This window comes from Telmatherina bonti (genome assembly GCF_933228915.1).
Source record: "Telmatherina bonti genome assembly, chromosome: 2".
Taxonomy (NCBI): domain Eukaryota; kingdom Metazoa; phylum Chordata; class Actinopteri; order Atheriniformes; family Telmatherinidae; genus Telmatherina; species Telmatherina bonti.
The window spans coordinates 41,320,221-41,343,495 of NC_136620.1; the positions used below are offsets into that span (position 1 = coordinate 41,320,221).

The window sequence follows — 23,275 nt, forward strand, 5'->3', positions numbered from 1 at the left end:
CCGTCTGCGACTCTGTCCGTCTGCGACTCTGTCCGTCTGCGTCTCTGTCCTTCTGCGACTCTGTCCGTATGCGACTGTGTCTCTGTCCGTCTGCGTCTCTGTCCGTCTGCGTCTCTGTCCGTCTGCGACTCTGTCCGACTGCGACTCTGTCCGACTGCGACTCTGTGCCACTGCGTCTCTGTCCGTCTGCGACTCTGTCCGTCTGCGACTCTGTCCGTCTGCGACTCTGTCCGTCTGCGTCTCTGTCCGTCTGCGTCTCTGTCCGTCTCCGACTCTGTCCGTCTGCGACTCTGTCCGACTGCGTCTCTTTCCGACTGCGTCTCTGTCCGTCTCCGACTCTGTCCGTCTGCGTCTCTGTCCGTCTGCGTCTCTGTCCGTCTGCGTCTCTGTCCGTCTGCGTCTCTGTCCGTCTGCGTCTCTGTCCGTCTGCGTCTCTGTCCGTCTGCGACTCTGTACATCTGCGACTGTCCGACTGCGTCTCTGTCCGTCTGCGTCTCTGTCCGTCTGCGTCTCTGTCCGACTGCGTCTCTGTCCGACTGCGTCTCTGTCCGTCTGCAACTCTGTACATCTGCGACTCTTTCCGTCTGCGTCTCTTTCAGTCTGCGACTCTTTCCGTCTGCGTCTCTTTCAGTCTGCGACTCTGTCCGTCTCTGACTCTGTCCGACTGCGACTCTGTCCGACTGCGACTCTGTCCGTCTCTGACTCTGTTCCACTGCGACTCTGTGCCACTGCGTCTCTGTCCGTCTGCGACTCTGTACGTCTGCGTCTCTGTCCGTCTGCGACTCTGCGTCTCTTTCCGTCTGCGACTCTGTCCATCTGCGACTGCGTCTCTGTCCGTCTGCGTCTCTGTCCGTCTGCGTCTCTGTCCGTCTGCGACTCTTTCCGTCTGCGTCTCTTTCAGTCTGCGACTCTGTCCGTCTCCGACTCTGTCCGACTGCTACTCTGTGCCACTGCGTCTCTGTCCGTCTGCGACTCTGTCCGTCTGTGTCTCTGTCCGTCTGCGACTCTGTCCGTCTGCGACTCTGTCCGTCTGCGACTCTGTCCGACTTCGTCTCTGTCCGACTGCGTCTCTGTCCGTCTGCGTCTCTGTCCGTCTGCGACTGTCCGTCTGCGTCTCTGTCCGTCTGCGACTCTGTGCCACTGCGACTCTGTCCGTCTGCGACTCTGTCCGTCTGCGACACTGTCCGACTGCGTCTCTTTCAGTCTGCGACTCTGTCCGTCTCCGACTCTGTGCCACTGCGTCTCTGTCCGTCTGCGACTCTGTGCCACTGCGACACTGTCCGACTGCTTCTCTTTCCGACTGCGTCTCTTTCCGACTGCGACTCTGTCCTACTGCGACTCTGTCCGTCTGCGACTCTGTCCGTCTGCGACTCTGTCCGTCTGCGACTCTGTCCGTCTGCGACTCTGTCCGACTGCGACTGTCCGTCTGCGACTGTCCGACTGCGACTCTGTACATCTGCGACTCTGTGCCACTGCGTCTCTGTCCGTCTGCGACTCTGTGCCACTGCGACTCTGTCCGTCTGCGACTCTGTCCGTCTGCGACACTGTCCGACTGCGTCTCTTTTCGACTGCGTCTCTTTCCGACTGCGTCTCTGTCCGTCTGCGTCTCTTTCAGTCTGCGACTCTGTCCGTCTCCGACTCTGTCCCACTGCGACTCTGTCCGTCTGCGACTCTGTCCGACTGCGACTCTGTCCGACTGCGTCTCTGTCCGTCTCCGACTCTGTCCGACTGCGTCTCTGTGCCACTGCGACTGTCCGACTGCGTCTCTGTCCATCTGCGACTCTGTCCGTCTGCGTCTCTGTCCGTCTGCGACTCTGTCCGTCTGCGACTGCGTCTCTGTCCGTCTGCGTCTCTGTCCGTCTGCGTCTCTGTCCGTCTGCGACTCTGTCCGTCTCCGACTCTGTCCGACTGCGACTCTGTCCGACTGCGACTCTGTGCCACTGCGTCTCTGTCCGTCTGCGTCTCTGTCCGTCTGCGTCTCTGTCCGTCTGCGACTCTTTCCGTCTGCGTCTCTTTCCGTCTGCGTCTCTTTCCGTCTGCGACTCTGTCCGTCTCCGACTCTGTCCGTCTCCGACTCTGTCCGACTGCGACTCTGTGCCACTGCGTCTCTGTCCGTCTGCGACTCTGTGCCACTGCGACACTGTCCGACTGCTTCTCTTTCCGACTGCGACTCTGTCCGACTGCGACTCTGTCCGTCTGCGACTCTGTCCGTCTGCGACTCTGTCCGTCTGCGACTCTGTCCGTCTGCGTCTCTGTCCGTCTGCGTCTCTGTCCGTCTACGACTCTGTCCGTCTGCGTCTCTGTCCGTCTACGACTCTGTCCGTCTGCGTCTCTGTCCGTCTGCGTCTCTGTCCGTCTGCGACTCATTCCGACTGCGTCTCTGTCCGTCTGCGACTCTGTCCGTCTGCGTCTCTGTCCGTCTGCGTCTCTGTCCGTCTGCGACTCATTCCGACTGCGTCTCTGTCCGTCTGCGACTCTGTCCGTCTGCTACTCATTCCGACTGCGTCTATGTCCGTCTGCGGCTTTGTCCGACTGCGTCTCTGTCTGTCTGCGACTCTATGCCACTGCGACTCTGTCCGTCTGCGACCCTGTCCGTCTGCGTCTCTGTCCGTCTGCGACTCTGTCCGACTGCGTCTCTTTCAGTCTTCGACTCTGTCCGTCTCCGACTCTGTCCGTCTGCTACTCTGTGCCACTGCGTCTCTGTCCATCTGCGACTCTGTGCCACTGCGACTCTGTCCGTCTGCAACTCTGTCCGTCTGCGACTCTGTCCGTCTGCGACACTGTCCGACTGCGTCTCTTTCAGTCTGCGACTCTGTCCGTCTGCGACTGTCCGACTGCGACTCTGTACATCTGCGACTCTGTGCCACTGCGTCTCTATCCGTCTGCGACTCTGTGCCACTGCAACTCTGTCCGTCTGCGACTCTGTCCGTCTGCGACTCTGTCCGTCTGCGACACTGTCCGACTGCGTCTCTTTTCGACTGCGTCTCTTTCCGACTGCGTCTCTGTCCGTCTGCGTCTCTTTCAGTCTGCGACTCTGTCCGTCTGCGACACTGTCCGACTGCGTCTCTTTTCGCCTGCGTCTCTTTCCGACTGCGTCTCTGTCCGTCTGCGTCTCTTTCAGTCTGCGACTCTGTCCGTCTCCGACTCTGTCCGACTGCGACTCTGTCCGACTGCGTCTCTGTCCGACTGCGACTCTTTCCGTCTGCGTCTCTGTCCGTCTGCGACTCTGTCCGACTGCGTCTCTGTCCGTCTCCGACTCTGTCCGACTGCGACTCTGTGCCACTGCGACTGTCCGACTGCGTCTCTGTCCGTCTGCGACTCTGTCCGTCTGCGACTCTGTCCGTCTGCGTCTCTGTCCGTCTGCGACTCTGTCCGTATGCGACTGTGTCTCTGTCCGTCTGCGTCTCTGTCCGTCTGCGACTCTGTCCGACTGCGACTCTGTCCGACTGCGACTCTGTGCCACTGCGTCTCTGTCCGTCTGCGACTCTGTCCGTCTGCGACTCTGTCCGTCTGCGTCTCTGTCCGTCTGCGTCTCTGTCCGTCTCCGACTCTGTCCGTCTGCGACTCTGTCCGTCTGCGACTCTGTCCGACTGCGTCTCTTTCCGACTGCGTCTCTGTCCGTCTCCGACTCTGTCCGTCTGCGTCTCTGTCCGTCTGCGTCTCTGTCCGTCTGCGTCTCTGTCCGTCTGCGTCTCTGTCCGTCTGCGTCTCTGTCCGTCTGCGACTCTGTACATCTGCGACTGTCCGACTGCGTCTCTGTCCGTCTGCGTCTCTGTCCGTCTGCGTCTCTGTCCGACTGCGTCTCTGTCCGACTGCGTCTCTGTCCGTCTGCAACTCTGTACATCTGCGACTCATTCCGACTGCGTCTCTGTCCGTCTGCGACTCTGTCCGACTGCGTCTCTGTCCGTCTGCGACCCTGTCCGTCTGCGACCCTGTCCGTCTGCGACACTGTCCGACTGCGTCTCTTTCCGACTGCGTCTCTTTCCGACTGCGTCTCTTTCCGACTGCGTCTCTGTCCGTCTGCGACTCTGTCCGACTGCGTCTCTGTCCGTCTGCGACTCAGTCCGTCTGCGACTCTGTCCGTCTGCGACCCTGTCCGTCTGCGACCCTGTCCGTCTGCGACCCTGTCCGTCTGCGACCCTGTCCGTCTGCGACACTGTCCGACTGCGTCTCTTTCCGACTGCGTCTCTGTCCGTCTGCGTCTCTGTCCGTCTGCCACTCTTTCCGTCTGCGTCTCTTTCAGTCTGCGACTCTGTCCGTCACCGACTCTGTCCATCTGCGACTCTGTGCCACTGCGTCTCTGTCCGTCTGCGACTCTGTGCCACTGCGACTCTGTCCGTCTGCGACTCTGTCCGTCTCCGACTCTGTCCGTCTGCGACTCTGTGCCACTGCGTCTCTGTCCGTCTGCGACTCTGTGCCACTGCGACTCTGTCCGTCTGCAACTCTGTCCGTCTGCGACTCTGTCCGTCTGCGACACTGTCCGACTGCGTCTCTTTCAGTCTGCGACTCTGTCCGTCTCCGACTCTGTCCGTCTGCGACTCTGTCCGTCTGCGACTCTGTGCCACTGCGTCGCTGTCCGTCTGTGACTCTGTGCCACTGCGACACTGTCCGACTGCTTCTCTTTCCGACTGCGTCTCTTTCCGACTGCGACTCTGTCCGTCTGCGACTGTCCGACTGCGACTCTGTACATCTGCGACTCTGTGCCACTGCGTCTCTATCCGTCTGCGACTCTATGCCACTGCAACTCTGTCCGTCTGCGACTCTGTCCGTCTGCGACTCTGTCCGTCTGCGACACTGTCCGACTGCGTCTCTTTTCGACTGCGTCTCTTTCCGACTGCGTCTCTGTCCGTCTGCGTCTCTTTCAGTCTGCGACTCTGTCCGTCTCCGACTCTGTCCGACTGCGACTCTGTCCGTCTGCGACTCTGTCCGACTGCGACTCTTTCCGTCTGCGACTCTGTCCGTCTGCGTCTCTGTCCGTCTGCGTCTCTGTCCGTCTCCGACTCTGTCCGTCTGCGACTCTGTCCGACTGCGTCTCTTTCCGACTGCGTCTCTGTCCGTCTCCGACTCTGTCCGTCTGCGTCTCTGTCCGTCTGCGTCTCTGTCCGTCTGCGTCTCTGTCCGACTGCGTCTCTGTCCGACTGCGTCTCTGTCCGTCTGCAACTCTGTACATCTGCGACTCATTCCGACTGCGTCTCTGTCCGTCTGCGACTCTTTCCGACTGCGTCTCTGTCTGTCTGCGACTCTGTCCGATTGCGTCTCTGTCCGTCTGCGACTCTGTCCGTCTGCGACTCTGTCCGTCTGCGACCCTGTCCGTCTGCGACCCTGTCCGTCTGCGACTCTGTGCCACTGCGACACTGTCCGACTGCGTCTCTTTCCGACTGCGTCTCTGTCCGTCTGCGTCTCTGTCCGTCTGCCACTCTTTCCGTCTGCGTCTCTTTCAGTCTGCGACTCTGTCCGTCACCGACTCTGTCCATCTGCGACTCTGTGCCACTGCGTCTCTGTCCGTCTGCGACTCTGTGCCACTGCGACTCTGTGCCACTGCGACTCTGTCCGTCTGCGACTCTGTCCGTCTGCGACACTGTCCGTCTGCGACTCTGTCCGTCTGCGTCTCTTTCAGTCTGCGTCTCTGTCCGTCTCCGACTCTGTCCGTCTGCGACTCTGTGCCACTGCGTCTCTGTCCGTCTGCGACTCTGTCCGTCTGCGACTCTGTCCGTCTCCGACTCTGTCCGTCTGCGACTCTGTGCCACTGCGACTCTGTCCGTCTGCGACTCTGTCCGTCTGCGACTCTGTCCGTCTGCGACACTGTCCGACTGCGTCTCTTTTCGACTGCGTCTCTTTTCGACTGCGTCTCTTTTCGACTGCGTCTCTTTTCGACTGCGTCTCTGTCCGTCTGCGTCTCTGTCCGTCTGCGTCTCTGTCCGTCTGCTTCTCTGTCCGCAGTCTTCGACTCTGTCCGTCTCCGACTCTGTCCGTCTCCGACTCTGTCCGACTGCGACTCGGTGCCACTGCGTCTCTGTCCGTCTGCGACTCTGCGTCTCTGTCCGTCTGCGACTCTGTCCATCTGCGACTCTTTCCGTCTGCGTCTCTTTCAGTCTGCGACTCTGTCCGTCTCCGACTCTGTCCGACTGCGACTCTGTCCGTCTGCGTCTCTGTCCGTCTGCGTCTCTGTCCGACTGCGACTCTGTCCGACTGCGACTCTGTCCGTCTCCGACTCTGTCCGTCTCCGACTCTTTTCCGTCTGCGTCTCTTTCAGTCTGCCACTCTGTCCGACTGCGTCTCTGTCCGTCTGCGTCTCTGTCCGTCTGCGTCTCTGTCCGACTGCGACTCTGTCCGACTGCGACTCTGTCCGTCTCCGACTCTTTCCGTCTGCGTCTCTTTCAGTCTGCGACTCTGTCCGTCTCTGACTCTGTCCGACTGCGACTCTGTCCGTCTCTGACTCTGTTCCACTGCGACTCTGTGCCACTGCGTCTCTGTCCGTCTGCGACTCTGTCCGTCTGCGTCTCTGTCCGTCTGCGACTCTGCGTCTCTTTCCGTCTGCGACTCTGTCCATCTGCGACTGCGTCTCTGTCCGTCTGCGTCTCTGTCCGTCTGCGTCTCTGTCCGTCTGCGTCTCTTTCCGTCTGCGACTCTTTCCGTCTGCGTCTCTTTCAGTCTGCGACTCTGTCCGTCTCCGACTCTGTCCGACTGCGACTCTGTGCCACTGCGTCTCTGTCCGTCTGCGACTCTGTCCGTCTGCGTCTCTGTCCGTCTGCGACTCTGCGTCTCTGTCCGTCTGCGACTCTGTCCATCTGCGACTGCGTCTCTGTCCGTCTGCGACTCTTTCCGTCTGCGTCTCTTTCAGTCTGCGACTCTGTCCGTCTCCGACTCTGTCCGTCTCCGACTCTGTCCGTCTGCGACTCTGTGCCACTGCGTCTCTGTCCGTCTGCGACTCTGTGCCACTGCGACACTGTCCGACTGCTTCTCTTTCCGACTGCGTCTCTTTCCGACTGCGACTCTGTCTGACTGCGACTCTGTCCGTCTGCGACTCTGTCCGTCTGCGACTCTGTCCGACTGCGACTCTGTCCGACTGCGACTCTGTCCGACTGCGACTCTGTCCGACTGCGACTCTGTCCGTCTGCGACTCTGTCCGACTGCGACTCTGTCCGACTGCGACTCTGTCCGACTGCGACTCTGTCCATCTGCGACTGTCCGACTGCGTCTCTGTCCGTCTGCGACCCTGTCCGTCTGCGTCTCTGTCCGTCTGCGACTCTGTCCGTCTGCGACTCTGTCCGTCTGCGTCTCTGTCCGTCTGCGTCTCTGTCCGTCTGCGACTCTGTCCGTCTGCGACTCTGTACATCTGCGACTCTGTACATCTGCGACTGTCCGACTGCGTCTCTGTCCGTCTGCGTCTCTGTCCGTCTGCGTCTCTGTCCGACTGCGTCTCTGTCCGACTGCGTCTCTGTCCGTCTGCGACTCTGTACGTCTGCGACTCTGTCCGTCTGCGACTCTGTCCGTCTGCGTCTCTGTCCGTCTGCGTCTCTGTCCGACTGCGTCTCTGTCCGACTGCGTCTCTGTCCGACTGCGTCTCTGTCCGTCTGCGTCTCTGTCCGTCTGCGACTCTGTCCGTCTGCGACTCTGTCCGTCTGCGACTCTGTCCGTCTGCGACTCTGTCCGTCTGCGACTCTGTCCGTCTGCGACTCATTCCGACTGCGTCTCTGTCCGTCTGCAACTCTGTCCGTCTGCAACTCTGTCCGACTGCGTCTGTCTGTCTGCGACTCTATGCCACTGCGACTCTGTCCGTCTGCGACCCTGTCCGTCTGCGACTCTGTCCGTCTGCGACTCTGTCCGTCTGCGACACTGTCCGACTGCGTCTCTTTCCGACTGCGTCTCTTTCCGACTGCGTCTCTTTCCGACTGCGTCTCTGTCCGACTGCGTCTCTGTCCGTCTGCGACTCTTTCCGTCTGCCTCTCTTTCAGTCTGCGACTCTGTCCGTCTCCGACTCTGTCCGTCTGCGACTCTGTCCGTCTGCGACTCTGTCCGTCTCCGACTCTGTCCGTCTCCGACTCTTTCCGTCTGCGTCTCTTTCAGTCTGCGACTCTGTCCGACTGCGTCTCTGTCCGTCTGCGTCTCTGTCCGTCTGCGTCTCTGTCCGACTGCGACTCTGTCCGACTGCGACTCTGTCCGTCTCCGACTCTTTCCGTCTGCGTCTCTTTCAGTCTGCGACTCTGTCCGTCTCTGACTCTGTCCGACTGCGACTCTGTCCGACTGCGACTCTGTCCGTCTCTGACTCTGTCCGTCTGCGACTCTGTCCGACTGCGACTCTGTCCGTCTCCGACTCTTTCCGTCTGCGTCTCTTTCAGTCTGCGACTCTGTCCGTCTCTGACTCTGTCCGACTGCGACTCTGTCCGACTGCGACTCTGTCCGTCTCTGACTCTGTTCCACTGCGACTCTGTGCCACTGCGTCTCTGTCCGTCTGCGACTCTGTACGTCTGCGTCTCTGTCCGTCTGCGACTCTGCGTCTCTTTCCGTCTGCGACTCTGTCCATCTGCGACTCTTTCCGTCTGCGACTCTTTCCGTCTGCGTCTCTGTCCGTCTGCGTCTCTGTCCGTCTGCGACTCTTTCCGTCTGCGTCTCTTTCAGTCTGCGACTCTGTCCGTCTCCGACTCTGTCCGACTGCTACTCTTTGCCACTGCGTCTCTGTCCGTCTGCGACTCTGTCCGTCTGCGTCTCTGTCCGTCTGCGACTCTGCGTCTCTGTCCGTCTGCGACTCTGTCCATCTGCGACTGCGTCTCTGTCCGTCTGCGACTCTTTCCGTCTGCGTCTCTTTCAGTCTGCGACTCTGTCCGTCTCCGACTCTGTCCGTCTCCGACTCTGTGCCACTGCGTCTCTGTCCGTCTGCGACTCTGTGCCACTGCGACACTGTCCGACTGCTTCTCTTTCCGACTGCGTCTCTTTCCGACTGCGACTCTGTCCGTCTGCGACTCTGTCCGTCTGCGACTCTGTCCGTCTGCGACTCTGTCCGACTGCGACTCTGTCCGACTGCGACTCTGTCCGACTGCGACTCTGTCCGACTGCGACTCTGTCCGACTGCGACTCTGTCCGTCTGCGACTGTCCGTCTGCGACCCTGTCCGTCTGCGACCCTGTCCGTCTGCGTCTCTGTCCGTCTGCGACTCTGCCCGTCTGCGACTCTGCCCGTCTGCGACTCTGTCCGTCTGCGTCTCTGTCCGTCTGCGTCTCTGTCCGTCTGCGTCTCTGTCCGTCTGCGACTCTGTACATCTGCGACTCTGTACATCTGCGACTGTCCGTCTGCGACTCTGTCCGTCTGCGACTCTGTCCGTCTGCGTCTCTGTCCGTCTGCGTCTCTGTCCGTCTGCGTCTCTGTCCGTCTGCGTCTCTGTCCGTCTGCGACTCTGTACATCTGCGACTCTGTACATCTGCGACTGTCCGACTGCGTCTCTGTCCGTCTGCGTCTCTGTCCGTCTGCGTCTCTGTCCGACTGCGTCTCTGTCCGACTGCGTCTCTGTCCGTCTGCGACTCTGTCCGTCTGCGACTCTGTCCGTCTGCGACTCTGTACGTCTGCGACTCTGTCCGTCTGCGACTCTGTCCGTCTGCGTCTCTGTCCGTCTGCGACTCTGTCCGTCTGCGTCTCTGTACGTCTGCGACTCTGTCCGTCTGCGACTCTGTCCGTCTGCGTCTCTGTCCGACTGCGTCTCTGTCCGTCTGCGTCTCTGTCCGTCTGCGACTCTGTCCGTCTGCGACTCTGTCCGTCTGCGACTCGTTCCGACTGCGTCTCTGTCCGTCTGCAACTCTGTCCGACTGCGTCTGTCTGTCTGCGACTCTATGCCACTGCGACTCTGTCCGTCTGCGACCCTGTCCGTCTGCGACTCTGTCCGTCTGCGACACTGTCCGACTGCGTCTCTTTCCGACTGCGTCTCTTTCCGACTGCGTCTCTTTCCGACTGCGTCTCTGTCCGTCTGCGACTCTTTCCGTCTGCCTCTCTTTCAGTCTGCGACTCTGTCCGTCTCCGACTCTGTCCGTCTGCGACTCTGTGCCACTGCGTCTTTGTCCGTCTGCGACTCTGTCCGTCTGCGACTCTCTCCGTCTGCGACTCTGTCTGTCTGCGACCCTGTCCGTCTCCGACTCTGTCCGTCTGCGACTCTGTGCCACTGCGTCTCTTTCCGTCTGCGACTCTGTGCCACTGCGACTCTTTCCGTCTGCGACTCTGTCCGTCTGCGACTCTGTCCGACTGCGACATTTTCAGAAAGCCAGCGGCTGCTTTACTGGTCGCAAGTCAAGAGTCAGAGAGCTGCATGTGATGCGGAACACGGCACGAAAGGCCGGATCTTTGTTCCAAAACCACACATTTATAGTTGTGTTTAGGTAAAATGTGCCAAATCAGAATAAAACTTGTTCAAATTGTCAGATCTGTAATGTTATTATATTTATATTGGTGAGGTAACTTCAGAAAGGATGGGTCATTTATTACAACCTAATGATAACTTAGATAGTTATAACAGCAGTAATAACCATAGTCACAATAATGTTCACATAAACAGGTCTGGTATCGGCAGAAATTCACGTTCCGGATATCGGATCAGAACTCCTAAAACGTGGATCGTACAAAGTTGTCATGCTGTTCTGTGTTTCCTGTTGCATAAAACTGAGTTGCCTGTTTTAACGCTGGGTCTTCATCTCTCTGTCCTTCATGGGAAGAGAAGCTGTTCACTGTGACGCTTCTGGGTTTGTCAGAAACAAAGTATGGATGTAATGACTTTATTTTCAAACTGTATCTTGATGATCACCTGCTATCTGTTATTGTAAATTCATTGCATCTGTCATGACGTGACATAAAGAGACTGAGCTGATGCAAATCTGTCTCAATTAACTTCAACCTCTGCTGCGTAACATGGCAGGCATCAGAAACGCAACAAGATGAGAATCAGATCTTTATTTTACTGCTGCAGTGACAGTCGCAGGGTCAGAACAGCCTTAGAGGTTTTACTGCTTTCAGTATTTGCCTAAAACCAAACACATGAATATGTCTGTCAACATGTTTGTGTGACATGTCATGTATGGCTTGTTTTGTCTTTCAGTGACCAAGAGCCTCCCTACTCCATGATCACGCTGCATGAGATGGCAGAGACGGGTGAGGAAATACACTTCCAGACCCGACATAATAAACACAAAGCAACAAGGCAAATCATGCTGGTTCTATTTGTTTGAAATGATATCGGTGATCGACTGCAGATATCGGCAATCGACTGCAGATATCGGCAATCGACTGCAGATATCAGCGATCGACTGCAGATATCGGCGATCAACTGCAGATATCGGTGACTACAGATGTGATTGGATGTGGAAGCAGAAACCTTCCAGACTCAAACTGAAACCAAAGCAACACTTGGATTGCAGATTTAAAGTTACGTAGTTTCTCAGATTGTCAAGCGGATCTGAGTGAACTGTAAGAGTTCCAGGAATTTCAGCAGGTCCGTCATGAGGCCCCCCCTCCTCCAGCTGAACTCGTGGGTTGTTTATGAGGACCCCTGAGGAAGTTGCATGGTGGCAGCCTGGAGAGCATGTCATACTTTCTGTTGTAAAACATTTAGTTTGACACGTTGTTGACACCATTTTCCTCTAAGATCCCTTCGTTTATATGTTATTGTGACAGGTTGCATCTTGTAAAGTTAATTCTGCTTATTATCACAATGTTCCCACATTTTTATCTGATCTCGCTGCACTTCCGTTAGGTATGGTTCCTCGTGTCAGAAAGCCAGGTGTGGTTCCTCGTGTCAGAAAGCCAGGTGTGGTTCCTCGTGTCAGAAAGCCAGGTGTGTCACGGCTCAGGGGAGCTCTGCTCTGATGTAACAGCGGCTGTTAGTCGAAGCTGTTGTTGGGTTAGGGTTGTGAATACAGAGAAGAATATGGAGAAATAAGTGGTGGATGGTTTCATACCAGGCTGTGATCTGATGAGTGTGTATTTGGTTTGATCCTCATGTTGTGCATGTTGCATGTGTGTGCGCGTAGAAGCCTTGAAGTTAATGTGTGTGTGTGTCATGCTCGGATGACTCGACAGCAGCCAAGCTGGTTGTTGGCTTGCAGACATGGAGCCTCACAGGTACCCGAACAGGAAACCTTCAGCCGGCGTTTCTGTTTGATGAACTGCAGCGTTATTCATCAGCAGCTGCACTGCGTTCGGCATGCTGTTGGAGAGGCTGCTGCTGCATGCAGGATCGGAGGCTGAAAAACATACTTAGTTTCACTCCGAGCTCCAAATTTCCCAGCATGGAAGGACGAGAGTAAACTCTGTGTTTGGATTAAAGGCCACAGTATCTGCAGTTTTACTAAAAGTAAACTAAAAAAAACGGGATGTAAAGTTGTCTGCCGTCCTTCTGCTTGTGCCGCATTGCATTCTGGGAAACTAGGCTGCCTGAAATCCACACAAATCGCCTCCGATGCTTCCACCGTGAAGTGGGTGGAGCTAGTACACCTCTGGGAATTGCTCGGATGCTTTTGCTAAATCAGAGCTGAACTAATGATGTTCCAGATGTTCAGACAAGCGTGCACGTGGAGAAGCGACCCCATTGCTCGTCTAGTCTCAGTAAAACACAAATCAAGCAGCTTGTGTTCACCCATCGTTCAGATTAATATTTTAGATGAATAATCGTGTAAAAGATGAAACATCCAGAAGGATTTTATCACATAGTTTTTACTGTTAAACCTCAGAGAGACCCTTTAGATGCACAACCGTCGTTGCAGGAGTTTGATGTGTCTCTGTGCTACCAGGCAGCTGGAATGTAATCAGATTCTTCTTGTTTTCCTGTCAGATGATGGCTGGCTAGAGGTGGTCCAGTCCCTGGTCCGAGTGATCCCTCTGGATGATCCGCTTGGACCTGCGGTGATCACCCTTTTACTGGATGAATGTCCTCTTCCAACCAAGGTCTGCACCTCAACTCACTGCTGGAAAAGCAGCCCACTGATCAACCCCCCCCCCCATAGTCTTCTATAACATCTCTTTGTGCTGTACGACTTGTTATGGTGGGCGGGGCCACCAGGTTTCACGCAGCCACAGAGACGTAAACATTTCACACCACGACAATTTATCTACAAGACAAGAAGCATCGCAATGCGTGAAAGCAAAGTTAGCTTTGATCAGGGATCCTCCATAGCCGGTGTCCTGCAGGCTGTTGGAGTTTCCTGCTGCAACACACCTGACTCAGCAGGGAAACTTCTAAAAACCTGCAGGTTGTTGGAGTTTCCTGCTCCAACGCATCTGACTCAGCAGGGAAACTTCTAGAACCTGCAGGTTGTTGGAGTTTCCTGCTCCAACGCACCTGACTCAGCAGGGAAACTTCTAGAACCTGCAGGTTGTTGGAGTTTCCTGCTCCAACGCACCTGACTCAGCAGGGAAACTTCTAGAACCTGCAGGTTGTTGGAGTTTCCTGCTCCAACGCATCTGACTCAGCAGGGAAACTTCTAGAACCTGCAGGACAGCGACCTGAACGAGGATCCCTGATCTGTACCTGAGTATAAACAGGAAGTAGAATCCCCCTGAAACTGCAGTTAGCAGCGAAGTTACGTCTAGCGTCTCGTATGTAGCTGCTGTAGCGGAGAAACAGTCGAGTGTCTCCTCCCATCAGCTCAGGTGCCGTCTTTCTCAGCCAATCCACTATGAGCCGCTTCGACCAAGCAGCAGCACAGTTTGCATTTGCTTGGAGTCTCCAACCGATGTGAGCAGACACTCCTCCTCTCTTAGCAGGTTCTGATCTCCAGCAGTCATGTCAGATATTTCAGCAGAAAGTAATGAAACATTTTCTGACTGCAAGGAAAAGTTTTTGTTTCGGTTCCTGAACCGGGTTCAGATGAGCTGTCCCGTCTTGGCCTTTGCTCTCTAATCTCTCTTCACACACCTCTTTGTTAGCGTTGGACAAAGTAGTACCCTCTGTTTGGCCGAGCGGAGTAATCTCAGGGCGTTCCACGGCTCTGACCCAAATAAACATGTTGTCACGCTGTTCTTTCTCAGCTACGCTGTGGCTGAAGTTTCCAGCTTTCTCTCCGCTTTCGTTTTGTTTCACAGATACTTTATACACACAATGTTTTCTGTCAGGAATTTATCATGTTGTTTTGTTTATCTATCCAGTTTGTTTTATTTATCCATGTTTTGTTTTTTTATCCATGTTGTTTTGTTTATTTATCCATGTTGTTTTGTTATGCAGGATGCTCTCCAGAAGCTCTCTGACATGTTGAGTCTGAGTTCGGCTGTTGCACGACAGGATGCCCTGAACCCGGCCAAACACAGGAACACCACAGCCGTTCTGGGATGCCTGGCTGAGAAACTGGCCGGTATGGTTCACCTGTACCTGCAGCTACGCACCTGTACCTGCTGTTACACACCTGTACCTGCTGTTACACACCTGTACCTGCAGCTACACACCTGTACCTGCAGCTACACACCTGTACCTGCAGCTACACACCTGTACCTGCAGCTACACACCTGTACCTGCTGTTACACACCTGTCCCTGCTGTTACACACCTGTACCTGCAGCTACACACCTTTACTTGCAGCTACACACCTGTAACTGCTGTTACACACCTGTACCTGCTGTTACACACCTGTACCTGCAGCTACACACCTGTACCTGCTGTTACACACCTGTACCTGCAGCTACACACCTTTACTTGCAGCTACACACCTGTACCTGCAGCTACACACCTTTACCTGCTGTTACACACCTTTACCTGCTGTTACACACCTGTACCTGCTGTTACACACCTGTACCTACAGCTACACACCTGTACCTGCAGCTACACACCTTTACTTGCAGCTACACACCTTTACTTGCAGCTACACACCTTTACTTGCAGCTACACACCTGTACCTGCAGCTACACACCTGTACCTGCAGCTACACACCTGTACCTGCAGCTACACACCTGTACCTGCAGCTACACACCTGTACCTGCAGCTACACACCTTTACCTGCTGTTACACACCTGTACCTGCAGCTACACACCTGTACCTGCAGCTACACACCTGTACCTGCTGTTACACACCTGTCCCTGCTGTTACACACCTGTCCCTGCTGTTACACACCTGTACCTGCAGCTACACACCTGTACCTGCTGTTACACACCTGTACCTGCTGTTACACACCTGTACCTGCAGCTACACACCTGTACCTGCTGTTACACACCTGTACCTGCAGCTACACACCTGTACCTGCTGTTACACACCTGTACCTGCAGCTACACACCTTTACTTGCAGCTACACACCTGTACCTGCAGCTACACACCTTTACCTGCTGTTACACACCTTTACCTGCTGTTACACACCTGTACCTGCTGTTACACACCTGTACCTACAGCTACACACCTGTACCTGCAGCTACACACCTTTACTTGCAGCTACACACCTTTACTTGCAGCTACACACCTTTACTTGCAGCTACACACCTGTACCTGCAGCTACACACCTGTACCTGCAGCTACACACCTTTACCTGCTGTTACACACCTGTACCTGCTGTTACGCACCTGTACCTGCAGCTACGCACCTGTACCTGCAGCTACGCACCTGTACCTGCAGCTACGCACCTGTACCTGCTGTTACACACCTTTACCTGCAGCTACGCACATGTACCTGCTGTTACACACCTGTACCTGCAGCTACACACCTGTACCTGCAGCTACACACCTGTCCCTGCTGTTACACACCTGTACCTGCAGCTACACACCTTTACTTGCAGCTACACACCTGTAACTGCTGTTACACACCTGTACCTGCTGTTACACACCTGTACCTGCAGCTACACACCTGTACCTGCAGCTACACACCTGTACCTGCAGCTACACACCTGTACCTGCAGCTACGCACCTGTACCTGCAGCTACGCACATGTACCTGCAGCTACGCACCTGTACCTGCTGTTACGCACCTTTACCTGCAGCTACACACCTGTACCTGCTGCTACACACCTGTACCTGCAGCTACACACCTGTACCTGCAGCTACACACCTTTACTTGCAGCTACACACCTTTACCTGCAGCTACACACCTTTACCTGCTGTTACACACCTGTACCTGCTGTTACACACCTGTACCTGCAGCTACACACCTGTACCTGCTGTTACACACCTGTACCTGCTGTTACACACCTGTACCTGCAGCTACACACCTGTACCTGCAGCTACACACCTGTCCCTGCTGTTACACACCTGTCCCTGCTGTTACACACCTGTACCTGCAGCTACACACCTGTACCTGCAGCTACACACCTGTAACTGCTGTTACACACCTGTAACTGCTGTTACACACCTGTAACTGCAGCTACACACCTGTACCTGCAGCTACACACCTGTACCTGCAGCTACACACCTGTACCTGCAGCTACGCACCTGTACCTGCAGCTACGCACCTGTACCTGCAGCTACGCACCTTTACCTGCTGTTACGCACCTGTACCTGCTGTTACGCACCTTTACCTGCAGCTACGCACATGTACCTGCTGTTACACACCTGTACCTGCTGTTACACACCTGTACCTGCTGTTACACACCTGTACCTGCAGCTACACACCTTTACCTGCAGCTACACACCTGTACCTGCAGCTACACACCTTTACCTGCTGTTACACACCTGTACCTGCTGTTACACACCTGTACCTGCAGCTACACACCTGTACCTGCAGCTACACACCTGTACCTGCAGCTACACACCTTTACTTGCAGCTACACACCTTTACTTGCAGCTACACACCTGTACCTGCAGCTACACACCTGTACCTGCTGTTACACACCTGTACCTGCTGTTACACACCTGTACCTGCTGTTACACACCTGTACCTGCAGCTACACACCTGTACCTGCAGCTACACACCTGTACCTGCAGCTACACACCTGTACCTGCTGTTACACACCTGTACCTGCAGCTACACACCTGTACCTGCAGCTACACACCTGTACCTGCAGCTACACACCTGTACCTGCAGCTACACACCTTTACCTGCTGTTACACACCTGTACCTGCAGCTACACACCTTTACTTGCAGCTACACACCTGTACCTGCTGTTAAACACCTGTACCTGCAGCTACACACCTGTAACTGCAGCTACACACCTGTACCTGCAGCTACACACCTTTACTTGCAGCTACACACCTGTACCTGCAGCTACACACCTTTACTTGCAGCTACACACCTGTACCTGCAGCTACACACCTGTACCTGCAGCTACACACCTGTACCTGCAGCTACACACCTGTACCTGCTGTTACACACCTGTACCTGCAGCTACACACCTGTACCTGCAGCTACACACCTGTAGCTGCTGTTACACACCTGTACCTGCAGCTACACACCTGTACCTGCAGCTACACACCTGTACCTGCTGTTACACACCTGTACCTGCAGCTACACACCTTTACCTGCTGTTACACACCTGTAACTGCAGCTACACACCTGTACCTGCAGCTACACACCTTTACTTGCAGCTACACACCTTTACTTGCAGCTACACACCTGTACCTGCAGCTACACACCTGTACCTGCAGCTACACACCTTTACCTGCTGTTACACACCTGTACCTGCAGCTACACACCTGTACCTGCAGCTACACACCTGTACCTGCAGCTACACACCTGTACCTGCTGCTACACACCTGTACCTGCTGTTACACACCTGTAACTGCAGCTACACACCTGTACCTGCAGCTACACACCTGTACCTGCAGCTACACACCTGTACCTGCTGCTACACACCTTTACCTGCAGCTTCACACCTGTACCTGCAGCTACACACCTGTACCTGCTGTTACACACCTGTAACTGCAGCTACACACCTGTACCTGCAGCTACACACCTGTACCTGCAGCTACACACCTGTACCTGCTGCTACACACCTTTACCTGCAGCTTCACACCTGTACCTGCAGCTACACACCTGTACCTGCTGTTACACACCTTTACCTGCAGCTACACACCTTTACCTGCAGCTACACACCTGTACCTGCTGCTACGCACCTGTACCTGCTGTTACGCACCTGTACCTGCAGCTACGCACCTGTACCTGCAGCTACGCACCTGTACCTGCAGCTACGCACCTGTACCTGCAGCTACGCACATGTACCTGCAGCTACGCACCTGTATCTGCAGCTACACACCTGTACCTGCTGTTACGCACCTGTACCTGCTGTTACGCACCTGTACCTGCTGTTACACACCTTTACCTGCAGCTACGCACATGTACCTGCAGCTACGCACCTGTACCTGCAGCTACGCACCTGTACCTGCTGTTACGCACCTGTACCTGCAGCTACACACCTGTACCTGCAGCTACACACCTGTACCTGCTGTTACACACCTGTACCTGCTGTTACACACCTGTACCTGCAGCTACACACCTGTACCTGCAGCTACACACCTGTACCTGCAGCTACACACCTGTACCTGCTGTTACACACCTGTACCTGCAGCTACACACCTGTACCTGCTGTTACACACCTGTAACTGCTGTTACACACCTGTACCTGCTGTTACACACCTGTACCTGCTGTTACACACCTGTAACTGCTGTTACACACCTGTACCTGCTGTTACACACCTGTACCTGCAGCTACACACCTGTACCTGCTGTTACACACCTGTACCTGCAGCTACACACCTTTACTTGCAGCTACACACCTGTACCTGCTGTTACACACCTGTATCTGCAGCTACACACCTGTACCTGCAGCTACACACCTGTACCTGCAGCTACACACCTTTACTTGCAGCTACACACCTGTACCTGCAGCTACACACCTTTACCTGCTGTTACACACCTGTACCTGCTGTTACACACCTGTACCTGCAGCTACACACCTGTACCTGCAGCTACACACCTGTACCTGCAGCTACACACCTGTACCTGCTGTTACACACCTGTACCTGCAGCTACACACCTGTACCTGCAGCTACACACCTTTACTTGCAGCTACACACCTGTACCTGCAGCTACACACCTGTACCTGCAGCTACACACCTGTACCTGCAGCTACACACCTGTACCTGCTGCTACACACCTGTACCTGCTGCTACACACCTGTACCTGCTGTTACACACCTGTAACTGCAGCTACACACCTGTAACTGCAGCTACACACCTGTACCTGCACTTTTCCATGTGACAATGTGTTTTAAAACTAAAATTTCTTCATTTATTTGGATGTGATTCTGTGTTTATAAAGGTTCTTTTTAATGTGTGAATGTTTCTGCCTCCCCTCCTTACCTCCTAGGACCAGCCAGTATCGGACTGTTGAGTCCTGGAACCCTGGAGTACCTCCTGGAGAGCCTGGTGAGCAGACTGTAGTACGTGGTGTTAAGCTGTGGGATGCATAAACTTGTTGAGATGTGATGATTTTTGTGATTAACACACCTGGCAGTTAGATGCTGAGTCTCATGTGCAAGTCTAGTTTTAAGCTTGTCAGGTGTTCCTACTGGCCAGTCATGCTCTGTCACATTACAGTCACGCTGTAGATTTTCCTAATGGGTCCTAAAACCTTCACACGATGACGTAAAAAAGATAAAAATAAAAACAACTGTTGTAGCAGTTTTCTTTTACATGTTAGCAGGAGAGATTACAAGATTATTTTTCTTTTTTTGTCATTGAAACATGTAAAATGAGGAAGTTCTGCAGAGTGAAACTGATGATTTCTTCATTTTTCTGCCTGTTCCAGAGCTCCGAGGCCCACCCAACCGTCATGCTGTTCGCTCTCATCGCTCTGGAGAAGTTCTCCCAGACCAGTAAGCTCACCGACTGCATTCATCAGCATGAAAAACCTGATTTAACATGGAGGCCTCAGCTCACAGCTTACATGACGTAAAGAATGTGCTGCTGACAGCTCGGTGCCAGATACCACAGCATGCCTACAGAGGTGTTAGGCTTACTCTGCATGCAGCACATGGCTGTAATGTTGCAGCAGATCAGTATTTACAGGATTTAATCTGTCCGTGTTTGCGTACAGAGGCCTTTTTATTCTTATTACTGCTAGCAGAGCTCGATGCATCATGACTTTTATCTGCTTTATGGGAACTGTGTTGTAAGTGCAGCCAAACTGTAACTTACCTGCTGTGTAGTTCTGATAAACACGGTGATGTTCTGCTTTCTGACTTTATTGCATCTTTTCCTGCTCGTTTCCTCAGGTGAGAACAAACTCACCGTGTCGGAGTCTTCTATCAGCAATCGCCTCTCTGTCCTGGAGTCGTGGGCGGACCATCCTGACTACCTGAAGAGACAGGTTGGATTTTGTTCGCAGTGGAGCCTCGACAACCTTTGTGAGTGAAATCCTGGTTTTAAAGGCTGAAAGTTTCTGCTGCCTTGAATTCATGAAGCTTTCTTCAATAATGTTTTTCTTCTGTCCAGTCCTGAAGGAAGGTCGTCAGTTTACGTATGAGAAAGTTAACCTCACCAATATCAACGCCATGCTAAACAGCAACGACGTCAGCGAATACCTCAAGATCTCCCCTACTGGGCTGGAGGTTGGTCTGGCTGCATGTGCAGAGGCAAGAAGCTCAGAGGTTTTAATATTAAAGCTTGCTTTTGCACCCGTCTTCAGGCACGATGTGACGCCTCATCGTTTGAGAGTGTGCGTTGTACGTTCTGCGTGGATTCAGGCGTTTGGTACTACGAGGTGACGGTGATCACATCGGGGGTGATGCAGATCGGTTGGGCCACCAAGGACAGCAAGTTCCTAAACCATGTATTCATCAGTGTTTCTACTTTCCTGTGTCTCCAGCTTCTGTTCAGAGGCATGTGCATGTTCACAAGGTGTTTTCTGTCTCCCAGGAGGGTTATGGGATCGGAGATGACGAATACTCGTGTGCGTACGATGGCTGCAGGCAGCTCATCTGGTACAACGCTCGCAGTAAACCTCATTCTCACCCCTGCTGGAAGGAGGGTATGTGCTACAAAGTTTGCTCTCAGTCTGAGTTCTGACCGCAGCATCCTCACCGGCCTGATATCTGGCCTGCAGTGAAACTGGTGCAAGCTTTGCTTTATTCTGCTTTCTCCTCTTTAGGAGATGCCATCGGCTTCCTGTTGGATCTGAACAAAAAACAGATGATATTTTATCTTAATGGACATCCGCTGCCGCCAGAGAAACAAGTCTTCTCATCCACCACGTAGGTCCCAGCAAGCATCTGAATTCCTGTCCCTCATCTAAACTGCTTTAACCCACATTAAAGTCTACTTCTTTCCCCTCCCATCTCGCTGTATCTCTGCTCCTTCTGGTCAGGTCTGGTTTCTTTGCGGCCGCCAGCTTTATGTCATACCAGCAGTGTGAGTTTAACTTCGGGGCCAAGCCTTTCCGTCACCCACCGTCTGTCAAGTTCAGCACCTTCAATGACTTCGCCTCACTGCTTCCCAGTGAAAAGATCATCCTACCAAGGTAAAAAATGAAACGGATCAAGCTGGTATTTGTGTTGCCTCAGACTGACCACGTTGTGTTAGGAATCGGTATATAATCGTCCAACAGGTGAGTCACCTGTTAGAACACAGTTGTTTAGGTTCACCAGGAAACAGACATGACTCATTATCAATATTTTATTTCATAAATACCAGACACTAAACCTCTCTACAAGTTGCAGACAGTTGAGCAACCTGAAACTCCACATTGTCTGTATTTTTAATGCCAACACCAAGGCGAGAGGCGCGGTGTTGCTGATATTAGAACCAACCAAGGTTTTTAACTGTATTGAGCTGAAAACAGCTCAGATTATGCTATAAAGGTAGGCAGCATGCTGAAACTCTAGGAGGCAGCTCCAGCTCTGGTGCATGTGAAGTGGCTGCTATGAATGCTATAATCTGTAAACATGACAACTGGAGAACGGTCAGCTTGTGTGAAGCCAGCGATCTGAGCCTTCACAATGAGGTTGTCAGCAAACTGCAGATCTCCTTTGTAGAGGAGTTTTGATTTTATACTCTTATTTTTTTTATCTGGGAAATGAAATAAAATATTCTGAATTAATTTTAAAAGGTCTCAGAGTAGAGCCGCTGCTCCTCCGCATCGAGAGGAACCAGTTGAGGTGGCTCGGGCATCTGGTCAGGATGCCTCCTGGACCTCCCTGGTGAGGTGTTCCAGGCACGTCCCTCTGGGAGGAGACCCCGGGGAAGACCCAGGACACGCTGGAGGGATTATATCTCTCGGCTGGCCTGGGAACGCCTCGGGATCCCCCCCGCAGAGTTGGATGGATGGGTGGATGAAAGGATGGATGGATGGATGGTAAAGGTGGATGGGGAGATTCCCGTCTATCAGCTCATTAAGTGTTGTGCCGGTTCCTTTCTGCCTTCCTGGAAACGGCGTTATTCCGTCTGTTTTCCAGACACCGGCGCCTGGCCTTACTGAAGCAGGTGAGCATCCGGGACAACTGCTGCACGCTGTGCTGTGACGTCATGGCTGACACTGAGCTGCGTCCCTGTGGGCATGGGTATGTAGGCACCTGATAACCCCACACTATTCTCCTCCAATAAGATGATTCACCATCTGGTGTGTCTGTCTGGCATTTCTCCTGCTGGATGATGACATGCTTTCTTCTCTGCTTGCAGTGGTTTGTGTATGGAGTGTGCCTTACAGTTGGAGACGTGCCCCCTGTGCCGCCAAGACATCCAGACACGCATCAGACTCATCGCACATGTCTCCTGACACACTTTCTGCTCCTCCTCCTACAAGGAGCAACACACAAGGCCTACAGTTCCTCCTCCTCTCACCCCCTCCCGCCCTGCAGGGCTGTGGGGAAGCCTCCACCATATCATGATGAGGACAGTTCTGGTGGCAGGAGGCAGGGAGGGATGGCTGGAAAGAAGGAGAACAGGAGATCAGAGGAGGGGGAATCGAACCACAGCCGGATCCCCGTTCATGCCTAAATCTCCTTGTTTGTGTCCTTCTGACAGCTCATGGCAGAAGCTGCTCCAAGGATCAGAAACTTCCCCCAACTGGTGTGTTTTCCAGGCAACAAGGAGCGGAGACCAGCTAACAGCAGGAGCAGCTGCTGGGAAGCAAAGAGGCTGCTTCTATTTAATCTCCATCATGCACGCGTCTGCAGTTTAAAGGCTGAGCGACAGCCTGTAGTACAGTGTTAAACCAAGGTACTATCACATTTCATGTGTCTCTTTTCCTTGTTTTTGGCTATATATATATATATATATATATATATGTGTGTGTGTGTGTGTGTGTATGTATATATGTATGTATATATATGTATGTATATATATATATATATGTATGTATATATATGTATGTATATATATATATATATATATATATATATAT

The 23,275-nt window shown here is 53.7% G+C and overlaps 1 protein-coding gene across 1 annotated transcript in view; it reads left to right on the forward strand.

The window, feature by feature from the left end:
* rspry1 (ring finger and SPRY domain containing 1) overlaps window positions 1–23,106 on the forward strand; it is a 65,983-nt gene extending 42,877 nt beyond the window's left edge. The window contains exons 3-15 of the mRNA XM_079260980.1: window positions 11,074–11,126; window positions 12,805–12,917; window positions 14,194–14,320; window positions 19,244–19,302; window positions 19,685–19,751; window positions 20,151–20,282; window positions 20,371–20,486; window positions 20,564–20,707; window positions 20,794–20,905; window positions 21,026–21,128; window positions 21,242–21,394; window positions 22,329–22,433; window positions 22,552–23,106. Coding sequence (XP_079117106.1) covers window positions 11,074–11,126; window positions 12,805–12,917; window positions 14,194–14,320; window positions 19,244–19,302; window positions 19,685–19,751; window positions 20,151–20,282; window positions 20,371–20,486; window positions 20,564–20,707; window positions 20,794–20,905; window positions 21,026–21,128; window positions 21,242–21,394; window positions 22,329–22,433; window positions 22,552–22,648 — 1,381 coding nt within the window. The 3' untranslated portion in view covers window positions 22,649–23,106. The remainder of the gene's footprint in view (window positions 1–11,073; window positions 11,127–12,804; window positions 12,918–14,193; window positions 14,321–19,243; window positions 19,303–19,684; window positions 19,752–20,150; window positions 20,283–20,370; window positions 20,487–20,563; window positions 20,708–20,793; window positions 20,906–21,025; window positions 21,129–21,241; window positions 21,395–22,328; window positions 22,434–22,551) is intronic.
* The last annotated feature ends 169 nt before the right edge of the window (window positions 23,107–23,275 follow it).